The sequence below is a fragment of the Aspergillus homomorphus genome, assembly GCF_003184865.1.
Source record: "Aspergillus homomorphus CBS 101889 unplaced genomic scaffold BO97scaffold_5, whole genome shotgun sequence".
Classification (NCBI taxonomy): Eukaryota; Fungi; Ascomycota; class Eurotiomycetes; order Eurotiales; family Aspergillaceae; genus Aspergillus; species Aspergillus homomorphus.
Genome location: NW_020291891.1, coordinates 341,383 through 358,504, shown reverse-complemented (window position 1 = coordinate 358,504; position 17,122 = coordinate 341,383). Strand labels below are relative to the sequence as shown.

Sequence of the window (17,122 nt, the reverse complement as noted above, 5' to 3'; positions counted from 1 at the left end):
ACAAGGTTAAGATAATGATGACGGGGGGAGGTTCTGGGCCGAGAGTCTCGCCCCCGCACAGGCCAACTTAGGTTCGTTTCCAACTGGGAAAGTCGGCGGCTGACCGACGCTTGGCACAACCACACTTCACTTCCCTCACTCAGTTCTTGCCGTTGCTCCTGCTGCTCTACTCTGCTGCTGCTGCTCTGCTGCTTAGCTCTGCTGCTACTCTTGCTTGGACCGGAGACTTGCTCCTCTCCTCCTCAGCCAATTTTGGAGGTTCTTCTTTCTCCATCGCCTCCCATCATTCTGTCATTCTCCCATTCTCTCTCTCTCTCTCTCTCTCTCCCTCTCTCGTGACTCTCCCCTCCTTCCATCCTCTTTCTCCCCCACGCAGCTTTCTCGTTCCTGATCGCATCTATTTCCCACACCATCTTTCATCATTAATCCTCTCCTCGTATTGTTGACATCAATCACCCATTCGACGCTCGTCTTACCATCCTCTTGAACCGTGGTTGTTGTTCGTCGCGTTCGACTCGCGTGGCGAACCATTTGCGACCAGCTGATCCATAGAACTGACCGCGGTTGTCTTTCATTCACTCCCCATCTCTTGACCCTCACACTTCGGAGGGGTTTCTTTGTACTTTCGGCTTTCTACCTGCCTGTCCACCTACCCGAATCGTACATATCAACTCAGTCGTCTCACCGTCGCGTCTCTAGACCACAACACAACCCCAGGTTTATTCGACCGTTCCCCATCTGCTTCCACCTTCTCACAGCGGCTGTAGCGGTTGTGGTCGGCGTTGTCTGGATTTCGTTTTGCTGCATTGGGTATGGCTTCTTAGCTTTCGACACGGTCCTTCGTCTGTCGCGAACTTCTTCATCACCTGTCTTCATACCACCCCCAAACCACCTCACTTGATTTTCATGAGAAGGAGGGCAAAGGGGGGTTGGTTGGTTTCGCTTTTCGGATAAAGGATTGGTTTGGGCTACAACATAAATGCTGATCCGATTACCATCCAGCCTTCACTACCCGATCACCGTGACGTCGCTGCTCAAACAGCCCGGCGATACGGTGGAAAGGGAGGATGCGCTGTTTTGGTATATCTACCAGACCACCGTCACCGAGGGTGACGGGCTGGGAAACAAGGTGGAGGTGAAGCGCAAGTTTCCCGTCAAGTTTGAGTCGCCCGCGGATGGCGAGCTGGTTCAGTGGAAGATTGCGAAAGGGGATGTTATCGATGAACCGTATGTCATCCACCTCACCTGGCAGTCTGCATTGATGTTCGATTAAGTTTCTTGACCGCGACCGATACTGATTCCTGCTGCATTTTAGGGTCGATTTTATGGAAATCGATGAGCCATGCGCTCATGAAGTTCAATTTGGGGGGCTTTGCGCGGAGTGTGGTAAAGATATGACTGCGTATGTATTCTCCGTGCACCTACGAGTTTGCTCCAGGCTGATGGCTGATGACTGGTTGATAGGTCGACGTATAATACGGATGTGATGGATGCCATGCGCGCGACGATCCCGGTGACTCACGAAAACACTGGCTTGACTGTGAGCGAGAGAGAGGCGATGCGCGTAGAAGAGGACGCGAAGCGCCGCTTGCTCTTGAACCGGAAACTGTCTCTTGTGGTCGATCTGGACCAGACGATCATCCACGCGACCGTTGACCCTACGGTGGGGGAGTGGATGAATGATAAGGACAATCCGAATCATGAGGCATTAAGCGATGTTCGCGTGTTTCAGCTGCTTGAATATAACCCCCAAGTTAACCCCCAAGTTCGCAAAATATCGTACTACGTCAAGTTGCGGCCGGGGCTGGAGACATTCCTGCAGAGCATCTCGGAGATGTTTGAATTGCATATTTACACCATGGGTACTCGGTCCTATGCTCAACATATTGCTAGTATCATTGATCCTGATCGCAAGCTCTTCGGCGATCGGATTCTCAGTCGAGACGAGAGCGGCAGTTTGACGGCCAAGAATCTGCATCGCTTGTTCCCTGTGGATACGAAGATGGTCGTCATCATCGACGACCGCGGAGATGTGTGGCGCTGGAGCCCCAATCTCATCAAGGTAGTGCCGTACGACTTCTTCGTCGGCATTGGAGATATCAACTCCAGCTTCTTGCCCAAAAAGCAGGAACTGGTCCCTCCAAGCAAACCAGGCGAGAGGTCTGCGGCAAAGGCAGCAAAGGACTTGCCCCGAGAACGCCATGTCAATGGGGCCACAATCAAACCAGGCGACCAGCCGGAGATGTCAACCTTGGAGCAGCTAGTGACGATGGGTGGAGGAGATGACCCCCGTCTATTGCAGGAACAGAGTGATGCACAAAACGAGACGATTATGCATCAGGTAGAAGACCGACCGTTGTTACAGAAGCAAAAGGAATTGGATGCGGAGGAAGACGCCGCTGAGAGCAGTGATTCGTCGAGTAACATGGACGACTCACCAGAAGCCAGCAAGCACCGGCACCTTCTTCTGGAGGATAATGACCGAGAATTGTTCGATCTGGAAGTTCGTCTCGAGCAAGTCCACCGTAACTTCTTCGACGAGTATGATCGGCGAAGATCGCGGGCGTTGGGAGGACGGGTTGCCGCGCTGCGCGGTGAGAAGACCCCTTCGAAGGAGAAGGACGTCGACTTGAAGCTGGTTCCCGACGTCAAGGACATCATGCCGGACATCAAACGTCGAATTCTGAGCGGCGTTAACCTGGTCTTCACCGGTGTACTTCCTCTAGGTACAGACACCCAGAACGCGGACATTTCCCTTTGGTCCAAGACTTTCGGCGCGTCCGTCAGCACAAGGATCAATTCGCGAGTCACCCATTTGGTGGCGGGACGGAACCGCACGGCCAAGGTTCGAGCTGCCACACGCTACCCCAAGATCAAGATCGTCGGCACGCATTGGCTGAGCGACTGTCTGTCGCAATGGAAGCGACTAGACGAGACACCATACCTCCTGCCTGTACACCCAGACGACCGTGAGGCACCGATCCAACCAGGCGAGGAAATGGAAAGCTCCTGGCTGTCCTCTGAGGAAGGGACGGGGATCACCGGTACGGAGGAGGACGAGCCGGAAATGACGGCGGATATCCTCAAGTCATCTGGCCTGACAGAGCAATCGCCCATCGGCTATGACGCTGACCAACAGGCATCCATTCACGAAGAATTGAAAGAGTTTCTGGGCAGTGACGACGACAGCGAGAGTGACAGTGATGCCTCCTTCATGGAAGAAGCACCTGCAGCTCCCTCCACACCTAGCAAAAAGCGGAAGCGTCCGGAAGATGCACAAGACGAGGAGGATGAAGGAGATGACAATGACGAAACAGGGCGAGACCCCGGCGCACGTCAAAATTCAGGGCATGGGTCGCGGCTCTCGCAGCGGATCCGGCGAGTGTATGAGCGGCCGGGTACCGGACTCTCCCAGGCAGTCTCCAGTGCAGCGAACTCGGAATCGCCTAGCAGTGAAACGGAGGAGCAGGTCGATGCGCCTTCCGCACCGGAGCAAACGGTTACGATGCCGGCTCCAGAAGAAGAGGACGATGAACTCGAGCGGGAGATGATGGCGGCGTTCGACGACGGAGGCTTCGACGAGACGGCGGAGGAGAAGATCGCAAAGGAGAACGGCTGATTGTGCCGCAGCTCTAGTCATCGTCTTGTTCTGTGGTTGGGACTGTGTTCATACCTGTACGCTGTCGTCCTTGTTGATAGGAGCATTTTGATTCCTGATCATGCTGGCGAGGCATGGCGAGGCATAGCGAGGGCGTTCTGTGCGCGATTTACGTCTGATATGCGGGAATCAGATTTGGGGTTGTGTGTGACATAGGATTTCAGGATAGGATTGAATTTGTATTGAACGGACATAGCTGCTTGCAGCGGGCTGACTGTTATTTGTGCCATGTAGGCTGAGCTTTTACTGTAACAACGACTGGACGCAGACGAGAAGAATGCAAATGTATTGGTATGGTGTATGAAAGACAACCAGGTAAAAATAAAATAAATCAAGTATACATACGAATGTTCATACATCAGAGTAGGTCAGTAAGTTCATGCCTCATCTCATCAATGGAAAATCCACATCCATCTTCATGCAATCATAAAAGAATCCCTTTTCTCATCCTCATCCACGTCTCATCTCTTTCTTCCTCTTACCCAAGAAGCATAGATACTAGGTACCTAAGAACCCAGGAATAACCTCACCGATAAATATCCCGATGCACCTGCCACGACATAATCATCATCCACGCATAGAAAATCGTATTAATCAATTCGAACGCAAACGCCGTCCGCCAACAATTACCTTTAAGAATCTAGAGTTAGCCTAGCCCAGGCCTCCTTTCCCCAATCACACCAGCAGAGTCAAGTTTTCCCCGGAAAACCACAAGAAAGAAGAGGAGGGGGGGGAACATACAAATAGTACTCTCCGTCAACCACGCCAAGGTCTCAATATTATCGCCGGTCGGATGCGACCCGGTGAGAATATAATTCCGGCAGTTACTGTCGATGTTGGCGACGATGCCGTACATCTGCAGCGCCGTCTCGATCAGGCCCGTCAGCCACAGCGCGAAGAGGATGAAGCTCCCCACGATGATGATCACGGGTAGTAGGAACCGTTGGGCCGTTAGCACGTAGATTAGGATTATGAAGAAGAGGCCTAGTGCTGAGGTTACGGTCATGTAGGGGAATAGCCTATCCAGTCTTTGTTAGTTTTTTATTTTTTTTGGGGGAGTGGAGGGTTTGGGGGTTTGGCTGGGAACACTGGGGCTGAGGGGAAATTGGCTCACCATGGTATATCCAAATGCAGCTCATTCTGCACAGACATGAACCACGCAAAAATCCCCAGACAGATTGCGTTGGCGGATAATACGATTATCAGCCAGATGTTCAGCTGTAACTCGGGCCAGTGGTAGCGTCTGCGACGGTACACGCGGACTCCGGCCATTTCTCTCTTTTTCTTTTTCTCTGGGGTAGAGTAGTAGAATGTGTGGGGAATATTGCTTGGATTGGTGAATGTGATGGGGTAGACGACTGGCTTGGTGCAATGTGTTGTTGATATATGAGTTGATGATGATAGTAGTTAGTATTTAGTTGTTGTTGAACTGAGTCGTGGCTGCACCAGATAGACTGGACTTAAATCCAGCTTGAGGTTGAGGTTATATCGTTATCATGCAATCAATCAATCAATTCATCCGCTGAGTTATATTTAGCTCTCGCTGGTTGACCGCTTCAGCTTCAGCTTCAGTTTTCAGATGTATACTTCAAGGGCAGCAATAGGGCGCGCGCCACCTCAGTCAGTCAGGCAGAAACCCCCATTCCACCTTGCTCTCGGTTGGTCGGTCTATTCGTTGCGATTGGTCCAGACCGAATGTCTCAATGCAGGGAAGATCGGTCTGGATGGGAGTTGCTGTTTTTCTTTGGAATGATTGATTGAGAATTTGGGGGGGGGGGGGGGGGTGTGGGCGAGGATTTTGGGCTGAAGATGATGACGATGTGGTTGTGGTTGTTGTTGTTATTGATATCGGGGCTGTTGCCGTGTCGTTGGGCCGGTGGGCCAGCAGCTTTTGGCTGATGGGGATTGGGAATAGTATTGCAACAAGTCGAAACCTGACACAGGATGTTTCAAGACAAGAGTCAAGAGTTTAGCTCATTGTTGGCGTCCGGGTTGCAGAAAGCAGAGAAATTGAATTGACACACTGACAGGAATCAGGATTCATTGATCGAAGCACCTGAAATTCCGGTGGCAGGAAATTTGTCGGTGGCAGGGAAAATTTGGCGCGTAAATGCGGAGAACTGCACCAACACAATACCTACAGAACAGAACAGAACAGGACAAAAACAAAACAAAATTATAATATAATATAGTCATTATCATTGCATATCATATCCGTCTAACTCTTTCTCTCTAGTATACAGACACTATAAAGAAATCTTTATCTTTCTACAACAGGGTATCACCCAGAGCGCTGCGCACCAGCGAGCAGCCCGTCCGGATGGTGTCACTGGCTCCGGCCTCCTCCAGGCTGGGGTTGACTTCCACCAGGTCCATCGCCACCAAGTTGCCCGTCTCGTGCACACACTCGCAGATGAAGTCACCCTCGCGCAGGGTCAAGCCACCGCGCACGGGGGTACCCGTGCTGGGCGCCCACTGGGGGTCCAGCGCATCGACATCGAATGACAGATGGATGGGAGTGTCGTTACCGATGTGCGCCAGCGCCATCTCAACCACGCGACCGATACCGTAGCTGTAAATGAGTGTCAGTGGGGACCTCCACCAATGACATGGGTGGTTCGACAAATGAAGAAACTTACCGGTCGACATCGTGCATGCTGAAGGCCTTGATGCCATGTTCACGCAGCAACTGCTTCTCACCGCGGTCGACATCACGCAGACCGATGTAGACCAGCTTGCGGGTGTTGACCGTGTGCTCATCCTTCAACCAGCCGAAGATATCAGGGCGCTCCTCGCGGGCAAGGCGCGTCAGGAAAGCCATGGGCATGCCGTGGATGTTTCCACTGGGGCTCATCTCCGGCACGTTGATGTCGGCGTGAGCGTCCACCCAGATGACGGCCATCTCGCGGCCCAGACGCTCGCGGATCGCCTTGGCCGTGCCGGAGATGGTACCGATGGCAATGGAGTGGTCGCCGCCCAGGGTCAGCACGAACTTGCCCTCCTTGGCGTGCTCGTAGACCTGGTTGCTCAGGGCCTCGGTGACGGCGCTCACCGCCCGGGGCTTCTTCATGCCGCGGTGGTCGGGGTCCTCCGCCGGCATCTTGTCCTCGTAGTAGTGCACCTTGTCGTCATAGTGCAGATCATATCCGAGGTCTTCGCGCAGCTGTTCGAGGAGGCCGGCTTGGACGAGGGCCATGGGAGCAGCCTCAACGCCCATCTTGCACTAAATTCCACAGCGTCTCGGTTAGCTTTGCTGCGCCGCCCGCTAGACTCCGTGCAGATCAACGGCGCCGGGACTAGAGTGGGAGGGCACGTACCTGACCGCCATTGAAGCCAACGGCGACCACGCCCAGTTGGTTGGGCTTGGAGAGGAAGCGCTGAGGAATAGTAGAGGGGGAAGTCATGATGTCTGTGAGAGGAGAGAGGAGGAATGGGTATGAGCGGTAGGAGAAGAGAAAGAAAGAGAGAGGGTGTGAAAAGAAGAAAAGAAAAAAGTTCTAGAAGAGCGGGACCCGCGCTGATGAGATAAGATCAAATCAAGAATCAGGTGGGGAATCTCTGGAGCCGGCAAAGAACGGGTGGACCACAACAATACAACAACTTCTACTTGCACTGATCAGAAAAGACCAGGAGGTATATATAGGGGGGAGGGATAGAGGTGATGAGAGGAAGCAGAGGAGAAGCAGAAGGTAAGATGATGAAGAACAAGAAGTCAAAGAAATCTAAGAATGCAGGGGTGCAGAGCAGTTTATAAAACCGGGCCAAACCGCGGCCGTGGGTCATCGCGATCGCTAAGACCTGCTTTTAGGGATCAGGACTTCCCCTAAGTACAGGTCGAGGAGAGATGCCCGCCTCGGCCTCTTTCAACCCTCTCCACCCCCCCTTTTCATTAGCAATCGTTTTCGGACTCCGGTCATTCGGACTTACTGGTACTGATAAGGACAGATCATGTTTGTGGTTGAATTGGACGGGTATCATCATCGTTATTATCATGCATGAGCGGTCTCGGCTCAGATCTAGCTATCTACTCGTACAACCTCACTACTATACATTTATTTCGCCCCCTCCAGAATTAATTCCCGCAGAATCGTGTCGGCCTTGGGCGCTTCCACACGCCCTTTCTCTCCCATCCGCATCATCTGTCCTACAAACCAACCGAGTTTGCCCAGTTGGTTCTTCTGTCGGATCTGCTCGACCATCGATGGGTTTAATGCGATAGCTGCCTCCGCCAGCACGATGTACTCTTCCCGCGATAAGGGCCGCAGGAGCAAATTCTCCTCCTCCAGCAGCTGCGGGATAGGGCGCTGGTCCCCGTCGAACACCAGAGCCAGCACCTGCTTGGCCGTCGGGCCAGTAATGCGTTTCCGCTGAAGCTGGTCGAGAAGTGCCGCCAGAGAGGCCGCTGGAACGCGCTGTGCATCCCAGGCCAAATCCGCCTTGGTCAAGAGACCTCCCAGCTCGTGCAGCACCCAGTTTCCGGCCAGGCGCGCCAGTGCCTGCTGAGCCTTAGCGTCTGTCTCTGATTGCTGCTGCCACAGGAGGTCCACGACGTTTTGGTAGTACTCCAGTCGAGCACCTTCGTCTAGCTCTACGAGCGGCTTTGCATCCTCAACGGTCAGCCCATATTTCATCCCCGTCAGTTGACCGAGAAGTGCGTCGGAGGCCGTTGGAAGTGTCCGTCTTAGCTCTGAGATCAGATCCTCTCCGATATAGACCGGAGGCAAATCAGGGTCCGGCATGTAGCGATAGTCGACCTCTCCCTCCTTGCCACGCAGCTTGCGCGTCTCAGTGCTGCCAATGGTCCAGCCACGGGTTTCGCCTTCCACCACCCCACCGCTTTCCAAAACAGCTATCTGGCGGTTCTTCTCGGCGATAATGGCATCCTCGACGGCCTTGAAGCTGCTAAGGTTCTTGATCTCCGTGCGCTGTCCCAGACCTGCAATACCGCCATACTGATGGTTGCCGGCAAGGTCACCTCGTTGACGGATGGAGACATTGACATCCGCTCGCAGACCGCCGAGTTCCATACCAGTTGTCACCGCATTGCATGATTGTAGGATCGACAGAATCTTTCGCACACAGGCCGCCGCGGTCGCCGGCGTGTGGATCTCGGGCATCGTGATGATTTCGATGAGCGGATGGGAGACTCGGTTAAAGTCGAGCAATTGCGTCGAAGGAGGGTATTCCTGGGACTTGGCCGTATCCTGTTCCATCTGAATCTGTTTGATGCCGATGCGCACTTGGTCTCCATCCTCCGGGGCGATACCATCGTGACGAAAGAGATCCACGTAACCGTTCTTCGCTAGGGGTTCTGCAAGCCGTCAGTCTACTGTCGAAAGAAGCCGCAGGCCTTATGGCAGCCTTACCATAGTATTGTGTAATCTGATACCCAGCAGGCTGGTCCTGGTAGAAATAGTGTTTGCGGTCAAATTTGCTGACTGGCTGGATATCACAGTTCAGGGCGATCGCGGCGCGCAAGGCGGGAAGAAGAGTAGCGGCTTGAAATTCCTAACTCGTTGCTCACTGTTAGTGATTTTGAAGTCTCGACCTTCCAGTCATGCTGTGAAACGAACCGGTTGACTGCCGGGAAAGGCAAGATCGAAGAGCGCAACATTGGAATTGGGGAGATCCGTCGACGAGGTTGGTGCTTCTATTCAGAGACGAGATTAATAGAATGCAAGTATTTGAAGGCAGAATTCCACGCACTAGAGAATAGTTTGGCCTCGGTGTTGAGCTGCGCATGAATTTCAATTCCCACCGTCAGCTCCCATTTCTGGCGAGAAGCCTCCTCATGCTCGCGGGTCTGTCGTTTGCGCGCCCTCAGGGCTTTGGCATCTTGTTTGAGCTGTTTGCGCAGGGGTACTCGATCCGTTGACTCAGGGGTTGTCGTGGTCTGGAGGGATCGTAGAGGAGACGAGAGGGCGGAGGAAGGAAGTAGAGACCGTTGAAGCTGCTGCGGCCGGCGAAGGAGATGAAGGCATTGCGGGCAAGTAAAGGAACGAGTGGCTCGCGGGCCCTGGCGCAGCCAAGGTCGCAGCATGACGCTATGGCAGTTAATGACAGGCGAAAGGACAATTAAATGCTTTAATTAGTGGCCAAAAATTGAGCTGAAAGGAGATCAGGACTCGGAAAAAGAAGACCATCTATGATCATAATACACCGAGTACGATACGGTAAGGCCCACGGCGGTGGACAACTCACCGCTTAATTAACAATGCAGATTAATTCCTTGGAAGAAAGTCTACAATCCAGAGCATCCGATTTGCGACAATGCATCGAAACCTGGAATAGAGAGGCGCGTGTGAGTGACTCGCCTTACTGCATGTCATGCTCTGTAATGCAGCAACTACTCAAGGGGTTCGTTGTCGACATTTCGCAGTGCAGTTGTGTTGAAACCCCACCAATACAATGGATGCTTTGCAGCAACACTTCATCACCATCCACAGCCATCCTGCCCATCATCACACTCTCTATAAACTGGTACTGCAGTGCAGAAGGGATGGTTACAGTAGAGAAGTGACAAGAGTAGAGAGTGGAAGAGAGAGGGGGTGCGCGTGTGTGTGTGATCAACAGAGTAGGATCAGCAACGAGTCACTATCAGCCAGCACAGCAGCAGAAGTAGTCCAACATGAGTGCAATGCAGATGATGAACTGCCTTTCTTCCCCACCAAAAAACTACTTGCGTTTTTTCTCTTTTCTTCTTCCATCCCACTTTCCCTAAGAAACTCCCACACTACTTCTAGACGAATCCTCCCCTCCTTGACTTCCTTTGCTTGCAGTTCCTTCTCCTTGATTCTCCTACCTTCTAATCAGTCTGCTCTTTCTCGTAACTGTTGTTCTTATCGTGTCCTACATACATACTTCCTGCACTGACGCCCACCTAAGCTGTAACCGCTGGGGTGGACGAATGAGAGTCTCTCCACGTTCGTCGCAAACATCCAACACCCCCCAGAACGCGGTCTGATTTGATCCCCTAATCGGGGGTCGACGTGTTTGAGATTTGTCTCAGTCCCAAGTATTCCCTGTCACTTCCTGCGGACGAGGGGCGCGCATACGCATTTATTGGGGTCTGGAACGCCTCGCTGACGGCCCATTCCGTGCATCATCTACAGCTATCCATTCATTCCCTCACTCCGAACTCCCTACAATATCAACCACAATCGTCAACCCTCCACTGGACTTATCGTTTCCTGAGAAAGACAGACGACTGGTTCAGGTTTCAGGAGCAGCGGTCTAGTTACAGTAGACCATCGGATCCTACACATTCTGTCCTACATTCTCGACTTTCCCGTCCGCCCGTCGCGTCGCCTGACTGGTTCTCGGTGGCTCTCCCTTGATATGCCTCCATTGTTGCCCCCTCCGACCAGATTATCCCATTCTCGGGCCTGCTAGTTGTCTCGCAGTTGAGTCCCGGTCCCTCATTGTATTGTTGAGGGGCATGATCTGTGAATAAGAGCTCCGATCATCTACTGCTCTCTGTTCTGCATCGGTGCTCTCTGTGACAGCACCAATCTCCTTCCATCATGCCGTTGTATGGCTCATCCAGCCGCTCCAAGAAGTCTAAGAAAGATGGTGCCAGTGAATCGTCTACGGCTTCTGTCCTCTCGGCTACCTCTCGGTCCACCAAGGTTTCTAGGTCGTCTGTAGATCGGCCTCCGGTAGCGCCCCCAAACCCGGCTTCCGTCTCGAAGAGCAGTGATTCAAACTCGGCCAATCCCTCTCGGATGCAAACATCTGCCAAGTCTGCTGAATCTGAGCGTATCGTCCCGAACGTTTTTGAATTTCTCGACGAGGATGTATCCACATCAGAAGAGGACTCCTCGGCAGAGGAGGACTACAGATCGCATCGCTTCTCTCACTCATCATCAACTAGCACACAACCGAAGATGGCGCATGTAGGGTCAGGACGTCAGAGCAGACTTGCTGGAGTTGGTGCGGATGCACGCAGTCGAACATCATCTACAATGTCCAAGGCTTCCGTGGACTCCCAACCGTTGCCGACGGCGTTTGATATCGCTTCTGGTGTGCCATCATTGCACAAGGCAAGGAACAACCCTATTCAGCATAAGAACCCCTACGATGTGCCTCCAGGCACTTTCACAGGCTCGAGTTCGCCCGAGAAACGGAGCCTAGAGCTCAGTCCTCGACCGGATGCCTTCTACTCGCGCCATTCGGCCAGCCAGAACCGGCCGCCTCTCCCACCATCGCCGCCACGGAGCCCCGAGGAAGATCTTCACCGACCCAATCATAAGCGGAGTTGTAGCACAAAGTCATCACCGTCTCCCTCGGGCTACGGTCTCCTCGCCTGGCGTCTTAGCTCATCAACTGACAACCTGGAGCCCCGTCTCCCACCGCTCTATCGTCGGTTCGAAGATGTGAATCACCGGGTGCTTCTGCATCTTCAGGACGAAATTGCACAGATGGAGGAGGACCTTCGTGTTCTGGACGAGTATGACCAAATGCATCGGGCGGCTACGGCCGAACAACAGGGTACCACGATCCTCCCAGCCTCGCGACGCATGGACGTCCAGGCACAAGTCTATTCTTCCTTACATTACCGAAAAGAGGAGCTGCTGGGTGCATTGGCCCACAAGACTGAACAATATAGTAAGCTATGACAAACAATGGCATTGTTACCAAGCTCAAAGACACTAACCACAATCTCCAGACAATGCACTCAGTGCATACAGTCGAGTTCTCCAAACTCTGCCATCCGCCTCTAACAAAGATATCGAAACCTATCGTACCTGGATGAAGGAAAGCAACCCCATCATTGCCGCGGAGACACGCTTTCTCGACCATACCAAAGACCTTGTTTCGCTCACCCCTCGTGTTGTTTCATCATCCTCTTCCCCCGCTCGACCTGTTTACGCTGCAATTATCATCGCCTCTGCAGCCTTCATCCTCCCTTTGCTCGCTTTCAGTATGATCGCTGATTTCTCTGGCCGTCTTCTGGTGGTTGCCGTTGTAAGCGGCGCCGCCGCCGCCGTTGCCTCCACTCAATCCACGGGAGCAGATCATCTTGTCGGTTCCCAGGATGGCTGGCGATGTGCTTCACTGTATGTATCTTGCAACCTTCGTGTTGCCTCTGTGATTGGGGCATCTCGCTAACCTCTAGCTAGGTACTTCGGCTTCATGGCCACAGCAGCCCTCTTTATTCCCTAGCGTTAACGCAAGCAGACATTTCGGGTTGCTTATCCATCAACCTAAAACTCATGCTGACGACTTTACGAATTTCCTTTGAGTCAGCGTTTCTAACTTCGTGAATGGTTGTTCTTACAGTTCTACCTTTCTTGCTTGCATTCTTAACAAATTGGATTGATGGGATGTGAGATCAGGACCCAGTAATGGAAGATCACTTCTTTCACTGCATAGCATGTCAGTTAGCACCCATGATTAGGGTATTTCTGCAACCTTCTGGATCCCTTGGGTCTCGTGCTTTTTATCTAGGATTAGCGAAGGGGTTGGATTATGTGTACATACAATGGATGATTGTAATGATGTATACTGCTTTCCCCATCAACCGTGACAAGACTGCTGCCCACATTATGCTGGCACGTCATTGCAAGTTCAAGTCCTGCAGACTCCCCAGAGAACAAACCTTGATAGACCACAGAGCGAGTACACCGGCAAGCTGATAATCGTTCTATGTTTCGGGGTCGAGTGATTAACACCAGCTGGGCGGTTTCCAGACTTACGCCAAACACCTCTATAGTCAAGAGTCCTTCCAGACACCTGCTGGCCCTTCTTCTATTTGATGGTTCTAATGTCTCTTGTCTTTACCACGTGTTACTAACACTGCCACCTCAGCCCTGCGAGATCACCTCACATCTCAGCCACTTGTCTCTCCGGACATCAACCCCCAGACCATTCTCTATCTCGTCCCGTCCCATCCTAATCCAATCCATACCTACCTCCCAAGCTCCATATACCTCAATCCATCATGACCGTCCGATCCACCACCAGAAGATCACTTGGCCCCAGCACAAACGCACAACGAGTCCGGCCAAGAGCCCGGGACGGAACCTATACCAGAGCTAAGCCCACGCCGCACGACCAGGCCCGAGGCAGTCAAGGAAACTCGATAATCCCATCCGTCATGGGCAAACGTCCGTTCACCGCTATCACAATCGACGACAGCGAGTACGAAACCACCCCTGCACCCAAACGTCCACAACACCCGCACCCAGACGGGTCCCGGGCCGCCATCCTCGTCTCAGCACCCGATCTCGAGATCCAGGTGGCCTTTACATTCTCCGAGTTATGTGCCGCGGGAAAAGCTCCGGGCGACGCCAACGATGCACAGTTTGACCGCTTCATGGCTCGGGTTTGTGACTCGGAGGAGGGGTTGAGGGAGACGGAAATATCTACTGGCGCTGCGGTGATGACCAGGCTAGGTACAGGGTGGTGAATGCTATCTCGTGGCGCGCTGCGATGCTGGAGTTGCGGGAGAGTGGGAAATTTACGACTGCGTTGAAAAAGGGGAGGGGTGACTCGCTGGCGTTTCTTTTTTTTTTTTTTGCTGGTGATCTATAGCTAGTAGTGAGAAAGATGATCGGTTGACCAGATTCTCTAGGAGTTGCGCCGGTGATATATCGTCGACAGCCGAGTATACGGGATGGGGCTGCTCCTCGCACAGGCTACTATGTTGAAGTCCCCGTGCCAAAAGGTGAAGCTGCTTCAATCGAGGAGCTCAAGTGTCATGAGCCTGAGGCTGACCGACAGGCGCGCGTGTCTGTATCTGCCACGCTGGGGAAACTCCTGAAGGGTTGTCGACCTTGATGGCTTCGTTGGCGCGGACTTCCTATTCTATGGCATTGTCGGCAGCGGACAAATGGTTCAATAGGCTAACACAGAGCCCTTTGCATACCTCTAAGAATGGCCTGACAAGCAGATATGCAAGACCGGCGGGTTGGAGTAAGGGGCAGTGCTATGTGTGGAGAGGCTCATCAAGATAGGTTTCAAATGCTTTCTGCAGCAAATGATCGGTCTAGCTTGGGGAAGGTTTGTTTGCTCAATTGTCGGAGTCAGCTGGAAAGGTGAATTCGATTTTGCGTGGTTGGTTTTGAGTGCCACTGAGGCGCTCACGTGTTATGTAGTGTAATCCGCCCGGTCGAATGTATCTACTTCAACCAACACCATTTCATCTCACAGCCAAACAAATGATGTGAGAGCACTAGCCTTGTTAAATCTTCAGCCTCGCACTTTGGGGATATAACGTGAGCATCAAACTCTTCCCCGCAATTGGTCCGTCTCACCAGTGCTAAACATATAGGGCTTCTTAGCGCATTCTTAGGCTGATATACTCCGGTCTAGTCATGACCGACGGGGCCGAACCCAACTGAAAAGCCGCTGATAAATCGATGATTCCCCGATGAGCTCTCAACGCTCCTCCACCGTTCCGTTGAGAAACGAACATGCTGGCTGTATTAAATCAAACACAACATGGAAAGCCCTCCGTCAGGAAGCGCGTGACCAGGACGAAGAGATCTCGCGCAGGATGTCGCACTTGTCGGTGAGCTTGAACGTACCAGATTCAGCCGTCGGACCGTACACTGACATATGACGGTCTATCGACCGCAGCCTCCGCAAAGTCAAATGCGACGAAACTCCTGGCACTTGTCAAAGATGTGCCTCATCTGGGAGAATCTGCGATGGTTATGACCTGCACCGGCTGCCTCCGGCCACAGGCAGACAGAACATCGGCGCTGTGATGCCGCGCTTACAGCCATCCATCGCCAGTCACCGATTCCGAGGAATGACATCGGACGAGCGCAGGTGCTTCTCCTACTTCCGGAACCGCCAAATCCCTGCAACGCTGATGTTCTTCGATTCAGCCCTGTGGAAGCGGCTCGTGCTGCAAATGGCGCAGGCCGAGTCCGCCGTGTACCATGCCATGATCGCCCTGAGCGCCGTGCATCTGGATACCGAAATCAAGGAAGTTCTAGTCCTACATCCAGAGGTGTCGCCCGATAGCGCCCTCCACCTCTTCGCGCTCGAGCAACTGGGCCGCTCCTATGCCCAACTACAGCTTCGCTGCAGCTCCCAGGACCCGTACATGCTGCAGGTCACCTTGGTCACCTGCCTGCTGTATGTCATGCTCGACATGATCCAGGGCCAATACGAGACGGCCTTCACGCACATGCAGAGCGGGCTGCGCATCCTCAAGGACCTGACGCCTTTTAAGCGCCAGCAGGACCCCTTCACAGCGTCCGACCTCCCAGTCGAGGGATGCCTAGTCGCGGGCTTCGCCTTCCTGGACATCGGCTTCATGCACTTCGACTTCGACGGGCCCCCGCGCCTGCACCTCGAAGAGGGCCTCGACTTCGAGCGTACCCTCCTCGCGCGCCAAGGCTTCATCACCAGCCTCCAAGAAGGCCGACAAGCCTACAACATCATCGCGAGCGCGCTCTTCCAATTCCTGCCCCAGTGCTGGCACCTAAGCGACGCGGACATCGCCGCGCAATACCACCGGCTGCAGCCCCGACAGATCCAGCTCCTCTCACAAACCGGCCGCATGCTACGCATCTTCGATGCCTTCCACGCACAACATTACAGCCACCTTCCCCCGCAAGAACAGCAAGGATTCGACATCTTAATCTACCACATTCACAGCTTCCTCCTCGCCCTGAAGATCTGCCTCGTGGGCAGCAACCACGCCGCCCGCGCCGCCTACACCGCCGACTTCCAGTCACTACTCGTCGCAACCCAGCGCCTCATGCACCGCTTCCTCCCCGACCGCCCCAGTGTTACCCTCGACCTCGGCATCCTCCCCACCCTGCATCTCATCTCCACCTTCTGTCCCGACTACCGTCTACGTCTGCAGGCCTTCAATCTCCTCAAAGCCTGGCCGCACCGCGAGGGCCCCTTCGACTCCGACCTCACGGCCGCCCTCGCGATGGAGCGCATGCGCAAGGAGCTGACCCTCATGCGTGACACGGATTACCACTCTCACAACGCGCCGGCCGCGGACCGCTCCATCAGCAAGAACGAGAGGAAGCCGCTCACCCCCGCCGAGATCGAGAGCTTGCTCGCCGCCATCTCGCCCGACGACCACCGCTTTTTCGATACCGTCGATGCCCCCGCCGTCGCTACCCGCTGGGCTTGTTTCCGTATCTTCTTTGAGAGCGATCAAACTCTCATGAATAATATCGGCTGTGCTGTTGGTCGCTCCGGGGTAGATTAGTCAGGTGGGTGGATTCTATGATGGGATTAGACTCGGGGGTGAGGTACAGGGTAGGTACTCGTATGAGTGTATGTGTATGTGTATGTGTATGTATGTATATTATATGTAAAGTACTATTCGGCAATCGAAGGGACTTGGAGCTAAGTTGAACACCATGGTTCCAATCATTTGGATACTAGCTTTCCAGTTTGGGCAAGTACTCTAGTTTGAGTGCCCGTGCCCGCATTGCCAGTGCTCGGGCCCAGCACTTATCACCGTGGACTTGTCTTGCACTAGTT

The 17,122-nt window shown here is 53.4% G+C and overlaps 9 protein-coding genes across 9 annotated transcripts; 5 read left to right on the top strand and 4 right to left on the bottom strand.

Annotated features, from left to right (window-relative positions):
* The first annotated feature begins 755 nt into the window (after window positions 1-755).
* fcpA (protein-serine/threonine phosphatase) lies at window positions 756-3,785 on the top strand. Its single transcript, XM_025690575.1, has 3 exons — window positions 756-1,227; window positions 1,316-1,402; window positions 1,465-3,785. The coding sequence occupies exons 1-3, from the start codon at window positions 980-982 to the stop codon at window positions 3,617-3,619; spliced, it is 2,490 nt and encodes an 829-aa protein (XP_025554583.1). The 5' UTR covers window positions 756-979; the 3' UTR covers window positions 3,620-3,785.
* On the bottom strand, window positions 3,669-4,100 carry BO97DRAFT_211788 (uncharacterized protein). Its single transcript, XM_025690577.1, has one exon. It carries the CDS (start codon window positions 4,015-4,017, stop codon window positions 3,718-3,720), a length of 300 nt encoding a protein of 99 aa, XP_025554582.1. The 5' UTR covers window positions 4,018-4,100; the 3' UTR covers window positions 3,669-3,717.
* BO97DRAFT_440835 (uncharacterized protein) lies at window positions 3,952-5,404 on the bottom strand. The gene is made up of 3 exons (XM_025698116.1): window positions 4,773-5,404; window positions 4,400-4,677; window positions 3,952-4,288 (listed from the first exon to the last, which is right to left on the bottom strand). Exons 1-3 carry the CDS (start codon window positions 4,928-4,930, stop codon window positions 4,185-4,187), a joined length of 540 nt encoding a protein of 179 aa, XP_025554581.1. The 5' UTR covers window positions 4,931-5,404; the 3' UTR covers window positions 3,952-4,184.
* A 457-nt stretch (window positions 5,405-5,861) lies between these two features.
* On the bottom strand, window positions 5,862-7,246 carry BO97DRAFT_362977 (arginase). The gene is made up of 3 exons (XM_025692479.1): window positions 6,976-7,246; window positions 6,298-6,881; window positions 5,862-6,230 (listed from the first exon to the last, which is right to left on the bottom strand). The coding sequence occupies exons 1-3, from the start codon at window positions 7,060-7,062 to the stop codon at window positions 5,927-5,929; spliced, it is 975 nt and encodes a 324-aa protein (XP_025554580.1). The 5' UTR covers window positions 7,063-7,246; the 3' UTR covers window positions 5,862-5,926.
* A 388-nt stretch (window positions 7,247-7,634) lies between these two features.
* BO97DRAFT_440833 (glutamyl-tRNA(Gln) amidotransferase subunit PET112) lies at window positions 7,635-9,763 on the bottom strand. Its single transcript, XM_025698115.1, has 4 exons — window positions 9,365-9,763; window positions 9,232-9,308; window positions 9,025-9,166; window positions 7,635-8,969 (listed from the first exon to the last, which is right to left on the bottom strand). Exons 1-4 carry the CDS (start codon window positions 9,696-9,698, stop codon window positions 7,711-7,713), a joined length of 1,812 nt encoding a protein of 603 aa, XP_025554579.1. The 5' UTR covers window positions 9,699-9,763; the 3' UTR covers window positions 7,635-7,710.
* Window positions 9,764-9,932: 169 nt separating this feature from the next.
* BO97DRAFT_211588 (uncharacterized protein) lies at window positions 9,933-10,856 on the top strand. Its single transcript, XM_025690573.1, has one exon. The coding sequence runs from the start codon at window positions 10,067-10,069 to the stop codon at window positions 10,529-10,531; it is 465 nt and encodes a 154-aa protein (XP_025554578.1). The 5' UTR covers window positions 9,933-10,066; the 3' UTR covers window positions 10,532-10,856.
* BO97DRAFT_211589 (uncharacterized protein) lies at window positions 10,857-12,914 on the top strand. Its single transcript, XM_025690574.1, has 3 exons — window positions 10,857-12,265; window positions 12,327-12,717; window positions 12,781-12,914. Exons 1-3 carry the CDS (start codon window positions 11,182-11,184, stop codon window positions 12,821-12,823), a joined length of 1,518 nt encoding a protein of 505 aa, XP_025554577.1. The 5' UTR covers window positions 10,857-11,181; the 3' UTR covers window positions 12,824-12,914.
* A 526-nt stretch (window positions 12,915-13,440) lies between these two features.
* BO97DRAFT_403418 (uncharacterized protein) lies at window positions 13,441-14,148 on the top strand. The gene has a single exon (XM_025694727.1). The coding sequence runs from the start codon at window positions 13,602-13,604 to the stop codon at window positions 14,067-14,069; it is 468 nt and encodes a 155-aa protein (XP_025554576.1). The 5' UTR covers window positions 13,441-13,601; the 3' UTR covers window positions 14,070-14,148.
* A 672-nt stretch (window positions 14,149-14,820) lies between these two features.
* Window positions 14,821-16,895, top strand: BO97DRAFT_475800 (Zn(II)2Cys6 transcription factor). Its single transcript, XM_025700438.1, has 3 exons — window positions 14,821-14,877; window positions 14,944-15,173; window positions 15,242-16,895. The coding sequence occupies exons 2-3, from the start codon at window positions 15,076-15,078 to the stop codon at window positions 16,842-16,844; spliced, it is 1,701 nt and encodes a 566-aa protein (XP_025554575.1). The 5' UTR covers window positions 14,821-14,877; window positions 14,944-15,075; the 3' UTR covers window positions 16,845-16,895.
* Window positions 16,896-17,122: the final 227 nt, after the last annotated feature.

Bases quoted from the DNA above. Each gene is read 5' to 3' on its own strand.
- fcpA (XM_025690575.1), top strand. From the start codon at position 980: ATGCTGATCCGATTACCATCCAGCCTTCACTACCCGATCACCGTGACG. The intron at 1,228-1,315 runs GTATGTCATCCA...GCTGCATTTTAG, and splicing joins GGGGATGTTATCGATGAACC to GGTCGATTTTATGGAAATCG. The intron at 1,403-1,464 runs GTATGTATTCTC...ACTGGTTGATAG, and splicing joins TGTGGTAAAGATATGACTGC to GTCGACGTATAATACGGATG.
- BO97DRAFT_211788 (XM_025690577.1), bottom strand. From the start codon at position 4,017: ATGTATGAACATTCGTATGTATACTTGATTTATTTTATTTTTACCTGG.
- BO97DRAFT_440835 (XM_025698116.1), bottom strand. From the start codon at position 4,930: ATGGCCGGAGTCCGCGTGTACCGTCGCAGACGCTACCACTGGCCCGAG. The intron at 4,678-4,772 runs GTGAGCCAATTT...AAGACTGGATAG, and splicing joins CTGCATTTGGATATACCATG to GCTATTCCCCTACATGACCG. The intron at 4,289-4,399 runs GTATGTTCCCCC...AGATTCTTAAAG, and splicing joins GTTGACGGAGAGTACTATTT to GTAATTGTTGGCGGACGGCG.
- BO97DRAFT_362977 (XM_025692479.1), bottom strand. From the start codon at position 7,062: ATGACTTCCCCCTCTACTATTCCTCAGCGCTTCCTCTCCAAGCCCAAC. The intron at 6,882-6,975 runs GTACGTGCCCTC...TGTGGAATTTAG, and splicing joins TTGGCTTCAATGGCGGTCAG to TGCAAGATGGGCGTTGAGGC. The intron at 6,231-6,297 runs GTAAGTTTCTTC...ACTCATTTACAG, and splicing joins AGCATGCACGATGTCGACCG to CTACGGTATCGGTCGCGTGG.
- BO97DRAFT_440833 (XM_025698115.1), bottom strand. From the start codon at position 9,698: ATGCTGCGACCTTGGCTGCGCCAGGGCCCGCGAGCCACTCGTTCCTTT. The intron at 9,309-9,364 runs GTGCGTGGAATT...GTCTCTGAATAG, and splicing joins CGAGGCCAAACTATTCTCTA to AAGCACCAACCTCGTCGACG. The intron at 8,970-9,024 runs GTAAGGCTGCCA...GACGGCTTGCAG, and splicing joins TCAGATTACACAATACTATG to AACCCCTAGCGAAGAACGGT.
- BO97DRAFT_211588 (XM_025690573.1), top strand. From the start codon at position 10,067: ATGGATGCTTTGCAGCAACACTTCATCACCATCCACAGCCATCCTGCC.
- BO97DRAFT_211589 (XM_025690574.1), top strand. From the start codon at position 11,182: ATGCCGTTGTATGGCTCATCCAGCCGCTCCAAGAAGTCTAAGAAAGAT. The intron at 12,266-12,326 runs GTAAGCTATGAC...CACAATCTCCAG, and splicing joins CCACAAGACTGAACAATATA to ACAATGCACTCAGTGCATAC. The intron at 12,718-12,780 runs GTATGTATCTTG...ACCTCTAGCTAG, and splicing joins GGCTGGCGATGTGCTTCACT to GTACTTCGGCTTCATGGCCA.
- BO97DRAFT_403418 (XM_025694727.1), top strand. From the start codon at position 13,602: ATGACCGTCCGATCCACCACCAGAAGATCACTTGGCCCCAGCACAAAC.
- BO97DRAFT_475800 (XM_025700438.1), top strand. From the start codon at position 15,076: ATGCTGGCTGTATTAAATCAAACACAACATGGAAAGCCCTCCGTCAGG. The intron at 15,174-15,241 runs GTGAGCTTGAAC...TATCGACCGCAG, and splicing joins GCAGGATGTCGCACTTGTCG to CCTCCGCAAAGTCAAATGCG.